This window comes from Oncorhynchus keta, chromosome 7 (genome assembly GCF_023373465.1).
Source record: "Oncorhynchus keta strain PuntledgeMale-10-30-2019 chromosome 7, Oket_V2, whole genome shotgun sequence".
Lineage (NCBI taxonomy): Eukaryota > Metazoa > Chordata > Actinopteri > Salmoniformes > Salmonidae > Oncorhynchus > Oncorhynchus keta.
In genome coordinates, this window is record NC_068427.1 from 42,177,430 (window position 1) to 42,197,902 (window position 20,473).

At 46.6% G+C, this 20,473-nt stretch overlaps 1 protein-coding gene across 50 annotated transcripts in view; it reads right to left on the reverse strand.

Annotated features, from left to right (window-relative positions):
• Positions 1-1,941: 1,941 nt before the first annotated feature.
• LOC118375952 (ly6/PLAUR domain-containing protein 6B-like) overlaps positions 1,942-20,473 on the reverse strand; it is a 43,751-nt gene continuing 25,219 nt past the window's right edge. For 2 of the 50 annotated variants that reach the window (XR_008140034.1, XR_008140037.1), the window contains 6 exons: positions 7,651-7,777; positions 7,421-7,519; positions 7,065-7,195; positions 5,164-5,694; positions 4,321-4,580; positions 4,071-4,216 (listed from right to left, as the gene is read on the reverse strand). Coding sequence is in view for 2 of the 50 variants with exons in the window: in XM_052522935.1 (XP_052378895.1) it covers positions 5,497-5,694; positions 7,065-7,195; positions 7,421-7,519; positions 7,651-7,753 (531 nt within the window). In the remaining 48 variants the exon portion in view is untranslated. Of the gene's footprint in view, positions 2,656-2,707; positions 3,332-3,396; positions 3,446-3,500; positions 3,759-3,800; positions 4,217-4,268; positions 4,633-4,955; positions 5,695-7,064; positions 7,196-7,420; positions 7,520-7,650; positions 7,778-20,473 lie in introns of those variants that run through there. The other 48 variants (XR_008140067.1, XR_008140077.1, XR_008140047.1 and 45 more) reach the window with 48 other exon arrangements.

The following is a 20,473-nucleotide window of genomic DNA, read 5'->3' on the forward strand; positions in this document are numbered from 1 at the left end:
TGTAGTCTCTAGATTTAAAGAGATAATACCTCTGGTAAATGTAGTCTCTAGATTTAAAGAAATAATACATCTGGCAAATGGAGTCTCTAGATTTAAAGAGATAATACCTCTGGTAAATGTAGTCTCTAGATTTAAAGAGATAATACATCTGGCAAATGGAGTCTCTAGATTTAAAGAGATAATACCTCTGGTAAATGTAGTCTCTAGATTTAAAGAGATAATACATCTGGCAAATGGAGTCTCTAGATTTAAAGAGATAATACCTCTGGTAAATGTAGTCTCTAGATTTAAAGAGATAATACATCTGGCAAATGGAGTCTCTAGATGTAAAGAGATAATACCTCTGGTAAATGTAGTCTCTAGATTTAAAGATGATCTAATCTGGTAAATGTTACAGTGTAATTTCATTAAGGTATGTTAGTTATTGTGTAAAACAACATATACAGAATTTTACATTTTTACTAAATCACATTCTTTCCATTTTATTTTAGTTATGTTATATAAAGTTATGTTATACAAAAATACAAGCAACAATATTTCATAACATTCATGTGCAAAATGTATCTTATTTGTGACATACTGTGGATCAAGTATTCATAAATTGACTTTGACAGAGCTAAGCTCCAGATTCCATGTCTTTCATTGATCGTTTCCCCAAATTCTCCCTAATCCAAAGGGAATGGGGCATGCTGTTCCTGCCTGTGTTCAGTCAGTTCATTTCTTCTTCCTGGTCCATGTGGAATCCCAAACATTGAACACCTGATTAGCATTGCCAGGACCACCATCAGTGGTCATTGGTAAACCAAGCATCAGTCATTATGACACTGCTGTAGTCCTTTGTGATTGATCGATCCATGTGACATCTTTATCACAGATTACCCTCAGACTTGTAAAAACACACATCCTCCATGTTCAGAGGAACATGCTGGTCTGGCCCAGTCTGGTCCCCTCTATAGGGACCTGGTCAGAGGGACATGTTGGTCTGGTCCAGTCTGGTCCCCTCTATAGGGACCTGGTCAGAGGGACATGTTGGTCTGGTCCAGTCTGGTCCCCTCTATAGAGACCTGGTCTGAGGGACATGTTGGTCTAGTCCAGTCTGGTCCCCTCTATAGGGACCTGGTCAGAGGGACATGTTGGTCTGGTCCAGTCTGGTCCCCTCTATAGGGACCTGGTCAGAGGGACATGTTGGTCTGGTCCAGTCTGGTCCCCTCTATAGGGACCTGGTCTGAGGGACATGTTGGTCTGGTCCAGTCTGGTCCGCTCTATAGGGACCTGGTCAGAGGGACATGTTGGTCTGGTCCAGTCTGGTCCCCTCTATAGGGACCTGGTCAGAGGGACATGTTGGTCTGGTCCAGTCTGGTCCAGTCTGGTCCCCTCTATAGGGACCTGGTCAGAGGGACATGTTGGTCTGGTCCAGTCTGGTCCCCTCTATAGGGACCTGGTCAGAGGGACATGTTGGTCTGGTCCAGTCTGGTCCCCTCTATAGGGACCTGGTCAGAGGGACATGTTGGTCTGGTCCAGTCTGGTCCCCTCTATAGGGACCTGGTCAGAGGGACATGTTGGTCTGGTCCAGTCTGGTCCCCTCTATAGGGACCTGGTCAGAGGGACATGTTGGTCTGGTCCAGTCTGGTCCCCTCTATAGGGACCTGGTCTGAGGGACATGTTGGTCTGGTCCAGTCTAGTCCCCTCTATAGGGACCTGGTCAGAGGGACATGTTGGTCTGGTCCAGTCTGGTCCCCTCTATAGGGACCTGGTCTTAGGGACATGTTGGTCTGGTCCAGTCTGGTCCCCTCTATAGGGACCTGGTCAGAGGGACATGTTGGTCTGGTCCAGTCTGGTCCCCTCTATAGGGACCTGGTCTGAGGGACATGTTGGTCTGGTCCAGTCTGGTCCAGTCTAGTCCCCTCTATAGGGACCTGGTCAGAGGGACATGTTGGTCTGGTCCAGTCTAGTCCCCTCTATAGGGACCTGGTCAGAGGGACATGTTGGTCTGGTCCAGTCTGGTCCCCTCTATAGGGACCTGGTCAGAGGGACATGTTGGTCTGGTCTAGTCTGGTCCCCTCTATAGGGACCTGGTCAGAGGGACATGTTGGTCTGGTCCAGTCTGGTCCCCTCTATAGGGACCTGGTCTGAGGGACATGTTGGTCTGGTCCAGTCTGGTCCAGTCTAGTCCCCTCTATAGGGACCTGGTCAGAGGGACATGTTGGTCTGGTCCAGTCTGGTCCCCTCTATAGGGACCTGGTCTGAGGGACATGTTGGTCTGGTCCAGTCTGGTCCCCATCTATAGGGACCTGGTCTGAGGGACATGTTGGTCTGGCCCAGTCTGGTCCCCTCTATAGGGACCTGGTCTGAGGGACATGTTGGTCTGGCCCAGTCTGGTCCCCTCTATAGAGACCTGGTCTGAGGGACATGTTGGTCTAGTCCAGTCTGGTCCCCTCTATAGGGACCTGGTCAGAGGGACATGTTGGTCTGGTCCAGTCTGGTCCCCTCTATAGGGACCTGGTCTGAGGGACATGTTGGTCTGGCCCAGTCTGGTCCCCTCTATAGGGACCTGGTCTGAGGGACATGTTGGTCTGGCCCAGTCTGGTCCCCTCTATAGGGACCTGGTCTGAGGGACATGTTGGTCTGGCCCAGTCTGGTCCCCTCTATAGAGACCTGGTCTGAGGGACATGTTGGTCGAGTCCAGTCTGGTCCCCTCTATAGGGACCTGGTCTGAGGGACATGTTGGTCTGGTCCAGTCTGGTCCCCTCTATAGGGACCTGGTCTGAGGGACATGTTGGTCTGGTCCAGTCTGGTCCCCTCTATAGGGACCTGGTCAGAGGGACATGTTGGTCTGGTCCAGTCTGGTCCCCTCTATAGGGACCAGGTCTGAGGGACATGTTGGTCTGGTCCAGTCTGGTCCCCTCTATAGAGACCTGGTCTGAGGGACATGTTGGTCTGGTCCAGTCTGGTCCCCTCTATAGGGACCTGGTCTGAGGGACATGTTGGTCTGGTCCAGTCTGGTCCCCTCTATAGGGACCTGGTCAGAGGGACATGTTGGTCTGGTCCAGTCTGGTCCCCTCTATAGGGACCTGGTCTGAGGGGCATGTTGGTCTGGTCCAGTCTGGTCCCCTCTATAGGGACCTGGTCTGAGGGACATGTTGGTCTGGTCCAGTCTGGTCCCCTCTATAGGGACCTGGTCAGAGGGACATGTTGGTCTGGTCCAGTCTGGTCCCCTCTATAGAGACCTGGTCTGAGGGACATGTTGGTCTGGTCCAGTCTGGTCCCCTCTATAGGGACCTGGTCTGAGGGACATGTTGGTCTGGTCCAGTCTGGTCCCCTCTATAGGGACCTGGTCTGAGGGACATGTTGGTCTGGTCCAGTCTGGTCCAGTCTGGTCCCCTCTATAGAGACCAGGTCTGAGGGACATGTTGGTCTGGTCCAGTCTGGTCCCCTCTATAGGGACCTGGTCTGAGGGACATGTTGGTCTGGTCCAGTCTGGTCCCCTCTAAAGGGACCTAGTCTGAGGGACATGTTGGTCTGGTCCAGTCTGGTCCCCTCTATAGGGACCTGGTCTGAGGGACATGTTGGTCTGGTCCAGTCTGGTCCCCTCTATAGAGACCTGGTCTGAGGGACATGTTGGTCTGGTCCAGTCTGGTCCCCATCTATAGGGACCTGGTCAGAGGGACATGTTGGTCTGGTCCAGTCTGGTCCCCTCTATAGGGACCTGGTCAGAGGGACATGTTGGTCTGGTCCAGTCTGGTCCCCTCTATAGGGACCTGGTCTGGGGAACATGTTGGTCTGGTCCAGTCTATAGGGACCTGGTCTGAGGGACATGTTGGTCTGGCCCAGTCTGGTCCCCTCTATAGGGACCTGGTCTGAGGGACATGTTGGTCTGGCCCAGTCTGGTCCCCTCTATAGAGACCTGGTCTGAGGGACATGTTGGTCTAGTCCAGTCTGGTCCCCTCTATAGGGACCTGGTCTGAGGGACATGTTGGTCTGGTCCAGTCTGGTCCCCTCTATAGGGACCTGGTCTGAGGGACATGTTGGTCTGGTCCAGTCTGGTCCCCTCTATAGGGACCTGGTCAGAGGGACATGTTGGTCTGGTCCAGTCTGGTCCCCTCTATAGGGACCAGGTCTGAGGGACATGTTGGTCTGGTCCAGTCTGGTCCCCTCTATAGAGACCTGGTCTGAGGGACATGTTGGTCTGGTCCAGTCTGGTCCCCTCTATAGGGACCTGGTCTGAGGGACATGTTGGTCTGGTCCAGTCTGGTCCCCTCTATAGAGACCAGGTCTGAGGGACATGTTGGTCTGGTCCAGTCTGGTCCCCTCTATAGAGACCTGGTCTGAGGGACATGTTGGTCTGGTCCAGTCTGGTCCCCTCTATAGGGACCTGGTCAGAGGGACATGTTGGTCTGGTCCAGTCTGGTCCCCTCTATAGGGACCTGGTCTGAGGGGCATGTTGGTCTGGTCCAGTCTGGTCCCCTCTATAGGGACCTGGTCTGAGGGACATGTTGGTCTGGTCCAGTCTGGTCCCCTCTATAGGGACCTGGTCAGAGGGACATGTTGGTCTGGTCCAGTCTGGTCCCCTCTATAGAGACCTGGTCTGAGGGACATGTTGGTCTGGTCCAGTCTGGTCCCCTCTATAGGGACCTGGTCTGAGGGACATGTTGGTCTGGTCCAGTCTGATCCCCTCTATAGGGACCTGGTCTGAGGGACATGTTGGTCTGGTCCAGTCTGGTCCAGTCTGGTCCCCTCTATAGAGACCAGGTCTGAGGGACATGTTGGTCTGGTCCAGTCTGGTCCCCTCTATAGGGACCTGGTCTGAGGGACATGTTGGTCTGGTCCAGTCTGGTCCCCTCTATAGGGACCTAGTCTGAGGGACATGTTGGTCTGGTCCAGTCTGGTCCCCTCTATAGGGACCTGGTCTGAGGGACATGTTGGTCTGGTCCAGTCTGGTCCCCTCTATAGAGACCTGGTCTGAGGGACATGTTGGTCTGGTCCAGTCTGGTCCCCATCTATAGGGACCTGGTCAGAGGGACATGTTGGTCTGGTCCAGTCTGGTCCCCTCTATAGGGACCTGGTCAGAGGGACATGTTGGTCTGGTCCAGTCTGGTCCCCTCTATAGGGACCTGGTCTGAGGGACATGTTGGTCTGGCCCAGTCTGGTCCCCTCTATAGAGACCTGGTCTGAGGGACATGTTGGTCTAGTCCAGTCTGGTCCCCTCTATAGGGACCTGGTCAGAGGGACATGTTGGTCTGGTCCAGTCTGGTCCCCTCTATAGGGACCTGGTCTGAGGGACATGTTGGTCTGGCCCAGTCTGGTCCCCTCTATAGGGACCTGGTCTGAGGGACATGTTGGTCTGGCCCAGTCTGGTCCCCTCTATAGAGACCTGGTCTGAGGGACATGTTGGTCTAGTCCAGTCTGGTCCCCTCTATAGGGACCTGGTCTGAGGGACATGTTGGTCTGGTCCAGTCTGGTCCCCTCTATAGGGACCTGGTCTGAGGGACAGTAGTTTCACAGTAGGACCAGCCTGGTCAGCCCCAGGCCCAGAGTGGGCAGTAACGTCAGCCAGCAGCAGCTCCACGTCGTCCTAACAGGAGTCTGGGATGGGGCTGAGCTGTAGGCCTGCTGCCTCATGGCAATCACAGCATTGGTGTGGTTGGTAGGGACCTCCACATTGCAGATCATACCCTCACAGCATGACACACACTCCTACAGGAGGAGAACAAGGAGAGGAGAGAAGAGAGAGAGTGGAGGAGTGTGTGACAACAAATTCAAAACACAAGGGCAGCAATAATGGCAAATACTTTTTAGATGATTCTACAAATGAGACTGAATAGATAAGGGTTAGTGATTTACTGTGTGTGTGGAGGGGTTTAGGTGATTTCCTGTGTGTGTGGAGGGGTTTAGGTGATTTCCTGTGTGTGTGGAGGGGTTTAGGTGATTTCCTGTGTGTGTGGAGGGGTTTAGGTGATTTCCTGTGTGTGTGGAGGGGTTTAGGTGATTTCCTGTGTGTGTGGAGGGGTTTAGGTGATTTACTGTGTGTGTGGAGGGGTTTAGGTGATTTACTGTGTGTGTGGAGGGGTTTAGGTGATTTACTGTGTGTGTGGAGGGGTTTAGGTGATTTACTGTGTGTGTGGAGGGGTTTAGGTGATTTACTGTGTGTGTGGAGGGGTTTAGGTGATTTACTGTGTGTGTGGAGGGGTTTAGGTGATTTCCTGTGTGTGTGGAGGGGTTTAGGTGATTTACTGTGTGTGTGGAGGGGTTTAGGTGATTTCCTGTGTGTGTGGAGGGGCTTTACTGTGTGTGTGGAGGGGTTTAGGTGATTTCCTGTGTGTGTGGAGGGGTTTAGGTGATTTACTGTGTGTGTGGAGGGGTTTAGGTGATTTACTGTGTGTGTGGAGGGGTTTAGGTGATTTACTGTGTGTGTGGAGGGGTTTAGGTGATTTACTGTGTGTGGAGGGGTTTAGGTGATTTACTGTGTGTGGAGGGGTTTAGGTGATTTACTGTGTGTGTAAGGAGGGGTTTAGGTGATTTACTGTGTGTGTGGAGGGGCTTTACTGTGTGTGTGGAGGGGCTTAGGTGAATTACTGTGTGTGTGTGTGTGTAATAGTATAGCTTCCGTTCCTCTCCTCACCCCTACCTGGGCTTGAACCAGGAACCCTCTGCACACATCAACAACTAACCTCCCACAAAGCATCGTTACCCAGCGCTCCACAAAAGCCGGGGCCCTTGCAGAGCAAGGGGAACTACTACTTCAAGGTCTCAGAGCGAGTGACATCACCGATTGAAACGCAGGGTAGCCTAGTGGTTAGAGCCTTGGACTAGTAACCGGAAGGTTGCAAGTTCAAACCCCCGAGCTGACAAGGTACAAATCTGTCATTCTGCCCCTGAACAGGCAGTTAACCCACTGTTCCTAGGCCGTCATTGAAAATAAGAATTTGTTCTTAACTGACTTGCCTAGTTAAATAAAGGTTTTTTATTTTTTTATTTTTTTTAAACGCTATTAGCGTGCACCACCGCTAACTAGCTAGCCATCTCACACCGGTTACATGTGGAGGGGTTTAGGTGTATGGACTTACAGTGTGACCCGTGTCCCTGTGGTGTCTACAGCCAGACGTATGACACTCCTCACGAGCAGCACACTTCTTGGTCACAAACTTGGTCTTGCCGTGACTGGTGAAATGGTGCACTGTCATACAGAACTGGCTATCTGAGAAAAGGATGACCAATAAATATACATTACTCAACTGGTTAGCTGGTTTTGTCGTGCATTGGCTATAACTGCATAATCATAAGCTATTATAATATTGTAACAGCAATGACAACAATGGTCATTTTAAGTACTGGTTTATCCCCATCAGTAATGCCAATGAGAAACAATAAAGACATGCATAATATCTGACAGTATCATTGTGTAACAACAGAGGGAACTCACTCGGTGGACACCACTTGTCCTCAGCCCAGCGGTTGCAGGTGTAGTTGTCCACAGCTCTCTCACAGGTGAAGCACTTGAAGCTCTTAGGGAACGGAGTGGCTGTAAAGAGATGTTTTCACTCAAATTCCTCCTGTTCAAACTTCTATTTTGATGGATATAAATGTCACTTAAGGTAGTTGACGTCATTGTTGAAGAAATTACATCATTTCAACCAGTAAGCAGAAACGCACCTTCCACAGGAGGTTTGACATTGTAGAAGTTGATGCGATGAGATTTAACCTGGTCACACATTGCCACCATTGCCAGGAGATAGAGAGTGGTGGTCAATGACATCTTCACAGTCCCTCTAGCAGTAACCTTCAACACAGACACAGAATCAGGATGGCTCTATAGTCAGGGATTCTAGTTAGTCATATTTGTGAAGCATTGGATGTGATCTAGAACCAGGAGGGGTGGAATAGAGACGAAGAGAGTAAGGGGTGACTAGAAGGAGTAGTTCATATCGAGACAAACATAAATAAAGAACAGTTGACCCTCTCTGGGACATTGAGAAGGTGGATTACCACGGTATTGAATAAGTCAATGGTGAGGAGTCAAGCATCTGAGCTGAAGGGTAGGACTCCAGAGAGCTATTGAATGGCTCTGTTCTTTATCAGGTCTCGGGCCCTCCAGCCTCTGAACCTTGACCTCTGGTCAGGTAACCTGGGTTACAGGTGAGTTGTGCGGGGTAATCAGAGAGATCCGGAAAAACGTCTCAGGGAGCACACTGGCTCACTGGGATCAGCAGAGTCCGTAGAGGGGATAAAAAGACGATTCCCTCCCTGTATAGCTGATATTTGAGCAGGCAATGGAGAGTAGCCTACAGGCCCTCATAGGGACCTCTGGGGCCACTTATGAGAGGAGCCAAGAGCGATCGACAGCTGCTCTTTTGGGACCTTTGATGAACAGAGCAAACAGGCTGAATCTTAGCTGAACATATTGTTATATGTTGTTAATATCACATTATTATTATCCCATTTGTAATCAATTATCATTAATGTAATGGTAGTCGTAAGTAGCAAAGGCAGGCAAATCAGAAGAGTGGAGAGGCCAAAACACAAAGCAGTTTCAGCTGAACACGAGCCTTGTGTCACGTTAAATACTAGCAGCAGATTATTGGGATTCTGCTAACATTAAAATGACAAATTGGAGGCATTTGAACATAAGAGGAAGTCTAGCAGAACATTATTGGGATTCTGATAACATTATGTTGAAATGCCTCCAATTTGTCATCTTAGATCAAAGAGACAAGTCTTTTAGAGACAGAAGTGTCTGCAGGGAGTTGGTCGCAGGATGAACCCCAAGGCACATGATTCAAATATCCAATAAGTTGATTAAATCAACCAAAGGAATTGATTCTACATTGTCTCAAGTCACCATCTTTAACCTCTCTCTCATCTCCAACTGTCCTCAGTCCCAGACTAGAAATTCACTCTCAAAGGAGTTGAGAAAACACACCTTTTGGCATTTTCAAATCACAAACGGTTGAGTCATCACTCTGAAATGATTACTTAATAACTATAACATTATGGAACTATATTGCAATGCCTTTAGAGTTCGAAAATGCTGACAGTCCGTCATGTATTATTTGTCAAGTAACGATGCCAATGAAAAACAAGATAAAACAAAGCACTATTTTCCCCAGAGGCGATAATCATTGAGTTTTCAGACGACACCCATTTCCTCCTCCTTCCTGGTGGTGCAATAGAGGCTGGTGTTGATTCAATCACTTCCTGTGTCTGGGCCGACACCTCAATAACAAATAGACCCAAGTCACCCAAAAAACTATTACCATTTTATAACCATTCTACAACACAGACAGTTTCTTTCAGGTTAGCATAGAGCAGAGTTTCTTAATTAAAGTATGCGTTGCGACCCACCTGTCAATGGTTCGTCGCGACGTAAATGTATAAATATTTCATTTCTGCAGTTTTGTTGAAGATCACTGCGCGACCCATCCGCTGCAGCGCTGTCGTTCAAGCCACTGACTGGTTATTCCCACTCGCCATCACTCACCGCGGTCATGAAATGGACCCATGATAGCCATCAATTCTGACTGAGCTCAATCGTCACGAGACGCAAATACAGTGATGACTTTTTGTCTCTTTCATACAAACTTTGAGAAATAACGAGGTGTGCCCACAATGTGTGTTGTGTGGGAAAGTGCTTAGTAATGAGTCTCTCAAAACGAACAAATTAATAAAACGACACGTCCTGACCAAACATCCAGGCACAACATGACGGTAAACCCAGGGAGATATTTCAGGACAGGGCAGAATGCTTCAGGAAACAGGGCTTCGAAAGTGGAAAAGTAAGTCAACTCGCAAGGCATTGTTGTCATTTTATAACAGGTGATGATAAACAGAAATAAGGGAGCACTATATCTCATCGTAGTAGATTTGAATTTCTCTTTCAAACAATCCCCTAGCCTTGTAACGTTACACAGCTAACGTTAGCCAAAGCTAGCCAACTAGCTACTGTTAATGCAACCATAAGAAACAGTACAGATGAAGATTAAAAAATGATCCGGCCTACTGTACATCTTACTGTAGAAATGATCCGGTCTACTGTACATCTTACTGTAGAAATGATCCGGTCTACTGTACATCTTACTGTAGAAATGATCCGGTCTACTGTACATCTTACTGTAGAAATGATCGTTGAAAACAAGTCTAGGTTGGAACTGTTGCTGTTACAAGTATTAATATTTATTCTGAACTGGAATAAACTGATTGAAGCAAGATGCTTTTTGAGACAAACACTCAACACATTTCTGGGTTGTTCATCATGTGTGTTTTCTGGTCTACATTTGTGTGATGTGATCAATCACTTTATTCCAGTTCAGAATATAAAAATATGTATTTCAACAGCAACAGTTCCGTAAGATGTACAGTAGGCCAGATCATTAAAAAAATCTGTACTGTTACTTAGGGTTGCACAATCAAAAAGCCTGTGTGTGTTCAGTTATTCACCTGTGTGATGGGATCAATCTGTTTATTCCAGTACAGAATGAAATTATTTTATTTTAACATCAACAGTTTCAACCTAGACAGGTATATAAGAGTGTTTTTAATGGAGAAAAATAATCATGAAAATATATTTATGGGTTTTTCATTGTTATTTGTTTTTGTCTATATTGCTTTTTTTTAATAGAGAGATAAAGGCAATGACATGTTCCGATATTTACGTATAGTTGCATATTTTCCTAAGCTTGGGTCCCAGGAAAACACAGAATTTCTATTTTGGGTCCCAGGATGAAAAAGTTTAAGAACCCCTGGCATAGAGACACAGATTCAACTGCATTGACAAGTCTTACGATTTTTTTTATATTTTACAGCCAATTTTGTAACGATTATCTAATTAAAGTAGCATTGATTGCCCAACTAAGCACACAGACTGATTAGAGAAGTAGTAAGTGTAATCCTTCCTTAAAAAGACAGTTCACTATGCCAGGAGGTAAAGACAGTTCACTCCGCCCTACGCCAGGAGGTGAAGACAGTTCACTACGCCCTACGCCAGGTGGTGAAGACAGTTCACTACACCCTATGCCAGGCGGTAAAGACAGTTCACTCCGCCCTACGCCAGGAGGTGAAGACAGTTCACTACGCCCTACGCCAGGTGGTGAAGACAGTTCACTACACCCTATGCCAGGCGGTGAAGACAGTTCACTACACCAGGAGGTGAAGACAGTTCACTTACACCAGGAGGTGAAGACAGTTCACTTACACCAGGAGGTGAAGACAGTTCACTACGCCAGGAGGTGAAGACAGTTCACTACGCCAGGAGGTGAAGACAGTTCACTACGCCAGGCATTGAAGACAGTTCACTACGCCAGGCATTGAAGACAGTTCACTACGCCAGGCGGTGAAGACAGTTCACTACGCAAGGCGGTAAAGACAGTTCACTATGCCAGGCGGTGAAGACAGTTCACTACGCCAGGAGGTGAAGACAGTTCACTACGCCAGGAGGTGAAGACAGTTCACTACGCCAGGCCTTGAAGACAGTTCACTACGCCAGGCTGAGGTGAAGACAGTTCACTACGCCAGGCTGAGGTGAAGACAGTTCACTACGCCAGGCCTTGAAGACAGTTCCCTACGCCAGGCTGAGGTGAAGACAGTTCACTACGCCAGGCTGCGGTGAAGACAGTTCACTACGCCAGGCTGAGGTGAAGACAGTTCACTACGCCAGGCCTTGAAGACAGTTCACTACGCCAGGCCTTGAAGACAGTTCACTACGCCAGGCTGAGGTGAAGACAGTTCACTACGCCAGGCTGAGGTGAAGACAGTTCACTACGCCAGGCGGTGAAGACAGTTCACTACGCCAGGCCTTGAAGACAGTTCCCTACGCCAGGCTGAGGTGAAGACAGTTCACTACGCCAGGCTGAGGTGAAGACAGTTCACTACGCCAGGCCTTGAAGACAGTTCACTACGCCAGGCCTTGAAGACAGTTCACTACGCCAGGCTGAGGTGAAGACAGTTCACTACGCCAGGCTGAGGTGAAGACAGTTCACTACGCCAGGCATTGAAGACAGTTCCCTACGCCAGGCTGAGGTGAAGACAGTTCACTACGCCAGGCTGAGGTGAAGACAGTTCACTACGCCAGGCATTGAAGACAGTTCACTACGCAAGGCGGTAAAGACAGTTCACTACGCCAGGAGGTGAAGACAGTTCACTACGCCAGGCCTTGAAGACAGTTCACTACGCCAGGCCTTGAAGACAGTTCACTACGCCAGGCTGAGGTGAAGACAGTTCACTACGCCAGGCTGAGGTGAAGACAGTTCACTACGCCAGGCTGAGGTGAAGACAGTTCACTACGCAAGGCGGTAAAGACAGTTCACTACGCAAGGCGGTAAAGACAGTTCACTACGCCAGGAGGTGAAGACAGTTCACTACGCCAGGCCTTGAAGACAGTTCACTACGCCAGGAGGTGAATACAGTTCACTACACCAGGCTGAGGTGAAGACAGTTCACTACGCCAGGCTGAGGTGAAGACAGTTCACTACGCCAGGCTGAGGTGAAGACAGTTCACTACGCAAGGCCTTGAAGACAGTTCACTACGCCAGGAGGTGAAGACAGTTCACTAAGCCAGGCTGCGGTGAAGACAGTCCACTACGCAAGGCCTTGAAGACAGTTCACTACGCCAGGAGGTGAAGACAGTTCACTACGCCAGGCGGTGAAAACAGTTCACTACGCCAGGCGGTGAAGACAGTTCACTACGCCAGGCGGTGAAGACAGTTCACTACGCCAGGCGGTGAAGACAGTTCACTACGCAAGGCCTTGAAGACAGTTCACTACGCCAGGCGGTGAAGACAGTTCACTACGCCAGGCTGCGGTGAAGACAGTCCACTACGCAAGGCCTTGAAGACAGTTCACTACGCCAGGAGGTGAAGACAGTTCACTACGCCAGGCGGTGAAGAAAGTTCACTACGCCAGGCGGTGAAGACAGTTCACTACGCCAGGAGGTGAAGACAGTTCACTACGCCAGGAGGTGAAGGCAGTTCACTACGCCAGGCGGTGAAGGCAGTTCACTACGCCAGGCGGTGAAGACAGTTCACTACGCCAGGAGGTGAAGACAGTTCACTACGCCAGGCGGTGAAGAAAGTTCACTACGCCAGGCGGTGAAGACAGTCCACTACGCAAGGCCTTGAAGACAGTTCACTACGCCAGGAGGTGAAGACAGTTCACTACGCCAGGCGGTGAAGACAGTTCACTACGCCAGGCGGTGAAGACAGTTCACTACGCCAGGAGGTGAAGACAGTTCACTACGCCAGGAGGTGAAGGCAGTTCACTATGCCAGGCGGTGAATATAGCCAAAATGACATGCTAATTAAAACATGAACAGTAGCCTTACCTTAGGTTCAAATTAAGTGAAACCTTATCCACGTGTATGTATCCACAGAGAAAAAGTAAGAGCCTTGTTTAACTGATCTTTCCAGTCAGGTTGAGTGTGACAAGATAGACTCCTGGTTTACTAGAAGCACTAGGAAGTCATTTAATTCCCTGCCACCCCCTCCTTAAATCAGAGTCCCAAGAGGTCAGCGACCCTCAACTTCCTGACACTGCAGCAATGTGATTGGATGACAGGTTGGGGGAACTATGGGAACAGTCACTATCTATCAGCAGTGTGTCAGCTACTCTGCCTGCCAGCCCACCTCATTACCAATTACCACACACACACACACACAGAGAGAGAGGGCAAACTTTTTTTTGAGTTTGTCCAACAAGCAGCTAAAGGCAGCCCATATAAAACATGTGCCTGGGAGAGAGATGAGTCATATCATGACAAGTAATTTTCTCCTTCACAAAGCTAAGCCAGGTGGAATCATGGGAAGAGTTGACAGGTTAGTGCATTGATGTACCTTGTTACTGAATCACAATCTCTAGTATTGAACAGATAAGTCTGTTGCGGCCTCCTGTGACCTATCAGTTCAGTACTGATGCTCAGTCTCCGAACATCTTAGCATACTGGTAAGTCATTCATCTGCTACACACTCTCCATTATGAAACACTTGAGTAGAAACAGTATAATTGATGAGACCGTTTGTGCTCTTTGGAAATGACTAGGTTCTCTCTGGTTTCAGTACGAACTACAAAACATCACCTTCCTTGAACCCTATTCCCCTCCTCCTCTATTCCCTTATTCCTCTCCTCCTTTAGGAAATCAGCAGGTCTTTCCCCTGAAGGTCACTGGGATCAGTGTAGGAGTCTAGTTTCCATGATAAGGAAGGAAAGGAGTCTGAAATGGGAACAATCCACTTCCAAGCGCGCTCTCTGCAGGGGTCCAGACATTTTTAAGAGGGGTTTTAATCACTTCCAGAGTTCTGAGTTCCGGAGAAGATCAGCTATTTTTGGAAAACATATTCCATTGGAGCGGTGCACCTGACTGGCTTACTCAGTTAACCAACCAGCACCTGGCTCTGATAACACAGTACATGTGGGGAGAGAGGAGAACGCAGCACAGCAGCCTTTTTCCCCCCAGCTTTTATTTTAAGCCCCTCGGCTTTGCTTCACTGAGTCAGGTTGTAAATTGCCGCTGAGCATGCAAACTGCTAAGGATTTTTATTCTCCATGTGGGTTACCATGAGAAGCTCATATTGTATTTAAGGCAGTTGGCTTTCTGGTGAATTCCTCAGTATATGGCCACGGGCACACTAAATTCTTTGCAGTGTGTTGACTGTTGACCCAGGAGATATGCATGGAATAACTTTTTAATAAATGATTTAGTATTGATTTTCTTTTTAAATATCTGTGTCCATATTGTCCATGAGTTTCTAGTAGATAGACAATATGGTTCAATATTTTTTTTGCCTATTTAATGAAAAAAGCATCTAAATCAACAACAGCACTGTTTTAAATTACCTCTGCAACTCGTCCAGCTATTGACTTTTTTTCACAACTGCCACCAAAACACTGCCAACAAATACATACTGACATAGTAGTAAAAAAAATCTAAGTGTGTTAAAAAAACAAGGATATTTAATGCGGAAGCCTTCATATTATACACCAAATGGTATTCACTAAGTTGATGGTTTATATTTAGGATAATGATTTCCAGCTTTGCCATTCTATATTTTATTGTTTAATTATTTTATATAGTTCACGTGATAAGGCCACACAGAGGTCAAGAGATAATTACAGACACCTGTGATAATCTGAAGTACCCAAAACGGCCACTAGATGTCTTGTGATAGAGCACATAAAATCCCCTAAAGCTGCAATATGTCACTTTTTGGGCGACCCAACCAAATTCACATAGAAATTAGTGTTACAGATCTGTCATTCTCATTGAACGCAATGAGAAAGCAAGCGGTAAATCTGTTCTATGTGCGCTATTTCTATGTTTCCCGTTTTTTAAAGTTTCGTTTTTGCTTACTTTAAATATGGTGCCTGGTTTACTTTAAATAGCTGCTCAGTTTACTTTAAATACTGTGCCTGGTTAACTTTAAATATGGTGCCTAGTTTACTTTAAATATGTTGCCTGGTTTACTTTAAATATGGTGCCTGGTTTACTTTAAATATGGTGCCTAGTTTACTTTAAATATGGTGCCTGGTTTGGTGCCTGGTTTACTTTAAATATGGTGCTTAGTTTACTTTAAATATGATGCCTGGTTTATTTTAAATATGGTGCCTGGTTTACTTTAAATATGATGCCTGGTTTACTTTAAATATGGTGCCTGGTTTACTTTAAATATGGTGCCTGGTTTACTTTAAATATAGTGCTTAGTTTACTTTAAATGTGGTGCCTGGTTTACTTTAAATATGGTGCCTGGTTTACTTTAAATATAGTGCTTAGTTTACTTTAAATATGATGCCTGGTTTATTTTAAATATGGTGCCTGGTTTACTTTAAATATGGTGCCTGGTTTACTTTAAATATGGTGCCTGGTTTACTTTAAATATGGTGCCTGGTTTACTTTAAATATGGTGCCTGGTTTACTTTAAATATGGTGCCTGGTTTACTTTAAATATGATGCCTGGTTTACTTTAAATATGGTGCTTGGTTTACTTTAAATGTGGTGCCTGGTTTACTTTAAATGTGGTGCCTGGTTTACTTTAAATGTGGTGCCTGGTTTACTTTAAATGTGGTGCCTGGTTTACTTTAAATGTGGTGCCTGGTTTACTTTAAATGTGGTGCCTGGTTTACTTTAAATGTGGTGCCTGGTTTACTTTAAATATGGTGCCTGGTTTACTTTAAATGTGGTGCCTGGTTTACTTTAAATATGGTGCCTGGTTTACTTTAAATGTGGTGCCTGGTTTACTTTAAATATGGTGCCTGGTTTACTTTTCAGTCATGTTGGCCTCCTTGGTTTGACATCAAGCAGAGAGGGTATAGTAGAGGGAGAGAGATATTTTCACACCACTGCACAGATATGGAAGTGTACTGTATACCACTAGCAAAGGAGGCTGGTGGGAGGAGCTATAGGAAGACGGGCTCATTGTAATGGCTGGAATTGAATTGATGGTGAGGAGTCATATGTTTGATACCGTTCCATTGACTCCTTTCCAGCCATTACAATGAGCCCGTCCTCTTATACCTCCTCCCACCAGCCTCCGCTGACCACTAGGCAGGAACACTTGGCAAGAAACTGATTCTTCAACTATAAACTGACCAAAACAAAAGGACAATAGATGTGGGTAACCGTCCCATAAGGCTGAATATAAAACACTGGAGGAGTCCAGCCCAGACCACACAGTGTTACACTTATGTAGCTGACTCACAGTGATACTATGGCAAACGTTAAACAGAGATGATAAATACCTGGTATCATTCTGTGAGAAACTAAGAATGCAAACTAAACTGTCTAAACCTAAAAGTCATGGTGTGGTTTATCCGGAGGGCAACAGCATTTTCACTTTAGTTAAGACTTACTATAAAAACTATGTGGTTCGAGCCCTGAATGCTGATTGTCTGACAGTCATGGTATATCAATCAGGACGTATACCACGGGCATGACAAACCATTTATATTTACTGCTCTAATGACGTTGGTAACCAATTTATAATAGCAATAAGGCACCTCGGGTGTTTGTGGGATATGGCCAATATACCAAGGCTAAGGGCTGTATCCAAGCCCTTAGCCATTGTATATTAGCCATATACCACACCTCCTCATGCCTTATTGCTTAAATAGACCAGTACGACTGGATTTTCATAAGATATGCAGATATTTTCACAATACACATGACTCAAGACTCAATTCAATAATACTGTTTTGACTTCTAAGAATGATTGATTGATTGATTGATTTTGATGAAGAGAACCTCCCCTGACAGTTTTTTCCCCCTTCTTGTCAAGACCAGTACGTAGGGGATCTAGTTTCAGCCATTTATTTTACGCCCGCTATGTTAGGTTAATAGTGTAATGCCTATTTATGGTGGCTGTCTCAATTAAAGAGAGGTCTATGGAGCGGTGACGGTCTACTCAGACCAGCTACATCAAGGAAAAAACAAGTACAGAGACTGCTGAGACAAAAATATTCAGGCAGCTTTACACTGAAATGTTTCAGCCATTTTCTGTATAGCGTTACACCCTGCCAGTTTGGAAAGCCCTGGGCCAATCCAAATGACAGATTTAAAGCTTTGTTTTTGTTAACCGTACAGAGGTAGAGAGACGGGGAGTCGCGTCATGACAGGGACTGTATGTAGGTGGACACACCAGTCACTAGCGTCAGCATGGCTTGACAGCGTGGCAATGCTCAGTGACGCCTCGAGGGTTGTGGGTTCCTCAATGGACACGGAATACAATGTGCGTCCCTATTTTTAGCTGCAGCTGATTGTGGGGGAGGAAAATGGGAGAAAGGCTTGAGTCATGGATTCAGAGGTGTTGTAGAACAGGATGTTGGTAACAAGCTGCTGATTCAGGGACAGTTCTGCCTTTTTTTGAACACAAACTATACAGTAGCTATATTTTCTTATACCCTTTTCAGTTGTGACCTTACCCACTGTCTGAGAGACAATGAAATGGGGGGTGGGGGGGGTTCTGGCTGCATCAGGTCTGGCACAAAAAAACATCACATCTACAGAGAGAAGACATCACCTCTACAGAGAGAAACCATCACCTCTACAGAGAGAAACCATCACCTCTACAAAGAGAAACCATCACTACTACAGAGAGAAACCATCACCTCTACAGAGAGAAACCATCACCTCTACAGAGAGAAACCATCACGTCTATAGGAAAAACCATCACGTCTACAGAGAGAAACCGTCACGTCTACAGAGAGAAACCATCACGTCTACAGAGAGAAACCGTCACGTCTACAGAGAGAAACTGTCACGTCTACAGAGAGAAACCATCACGTCTACAGAGAGAAACCATCACATCTATAGAGAGAAACCTTCACCTCTACAAGAGAGAAACCATCACGTCTACAGAGAGAAAACGTCACGTCTACAGAGAGAAACCATCACCTCTACAGAGAGAAACAATCACGTCTACAGAGAGAAAACATCACATCTACAGAGAGAAACCATCACGTCTACAGAGAGAAACCACGTCTGTAGAGAGAAACCATCACCTCTACAGAGAGAAACCATCACGTCTACAGAGAGAAACCATCACCTCTACAGAGAGAAACCATCACCTCTACAGAGGGAAACCATCACCTCTACAGAGGGAAACCATCACCTCTACAGAGAGAAACCATCACCTCTACAGAGAGAAACCATCACCTCTACAGAGAGAAACCATCACCTCTACAGAGAGAAACCATCACCTCTACAGAGAGAAACCATCACCTCTACAGAGAGAAACCATCACCTCTACAGAGAGAAACCATCACCTCTACAGAGAGAAACCATCACGTCTGCAGAGAGAAACCATCACCTCTACAGAGAGAAACCATCACCTCTACAGAGGGAAACCATCACCTCTACAGAGGGAAACCATCACCTCTACAGAGGGAAACCATCACCTCTACAGAGAGAAACCATCACCTCTACAGAGAGAAACCATCACCTCTACAGAGAGAAACCATCACCTCTACAGAGAGAAACCATCACCTCTACAGAGAGAAACCATCACCTCTACAGAGAGAAACCATCACGTCTACAGAGAGAAACCATCACGTCTGCAGAGAGAAACCATCACCTCTACAGAGAGAAACCATCACCTCTACAGAGAGAAACCATCACCTCTACAGAGAGAAACCATCACCTCTATAGAGAGATACCATCACCTCTATAGAGAAACCATCACGTCTGCAGAGAGAAACCATCACCTCTACAGAGAGAAACCATCACCTCTATAGAGAGAAACCATCACGTCTATAGGAAAAACCATCACGTCTACAGAGAGAAACCGTCACGTCTACAGAGAGAAACCATCACATCTATAGAGAGAAACCTTCACCTCTACAAGAGAGAAACCATCACGTCTACAGAGAGAAACCGTCACGTCTACAGAGAGAAACCATCACGTCTACAGAGAGAAACCATCACATCTACAGAGAGAAACCATCACGTCTACAGAGAGAAACCATCACCTCTACTGAGAGAAACCATCACAACTATAGAAAAACCATCACGTCTACAGAGAGAAACCGTCACGTCTACAGAGAGAAACCATCACCTCTACAAGAGAGAAACCATCACGTCTACAGAGAGAAACCGTCACGTCTACAGAGAGAAACCATCACGTCTACAGAGAGAAACCATCACATCTACAGAGAGAAACCATCACGTCTACAGAGAGAAACCATCACGTCTACAGAGAGAAACCATCACGTCTACAGAGAGAAACCATCACGTCTACAGAGAGAAACCATCACATCTACAGAGAGAAACCATCACCTCTATAGAGAGAAACCATCACCTCTACAGAGAGAAACCATCACCTCTACAGAGAGAAACCATCACAACTATAGAAAAAACCATCACGTCTACAGAGAGAAACCGTCACGTCTACAGAGAGAAACCATCACCTCTACAGAGAGAAACCATCACATCTACAGAGAGAAACCATCACATCTACAGAGAGAAACAATCACGTCTACAGAGAGAAACCATCACATCTACAGAGAGAAACCATCACATCTACAGAGAGAAACCATCACATCTACAGAGAGAAACAATCACGTCTACAGAGAGAAACCATCACATCTACAGAGAGAAACCATCACGTCTACAGAGAGAAACCATCACGTCTGTAGAGAGAAACCATCACCTCTACAGAGAGAAACCATCACCTCTACAGAGAGAAACCATCACCTCTACAGAGAGAAACCATCACCTCTACAGAGAGAAACCATCACGTCTACAGAGAGAAACCATCACGTCTACAGAGAGAAACCATCACGTCTATAGGAAAAACCGTCACGTCTACAGAGAGAAACCGTCACGTCTACAGAGAGAAACCATCACGTCTACAGAGAGAAACCATCACGTCTGCAGAGAGAAACCATCACCTCTACAGAGAGAAACCATCACCTCTACAGAGAGAAACCATCACGTCTATAGGAAAAACCATCACGTCTACAGAGAGAAACCGTCACGTCTACAGAGAGAAACCATCACGTC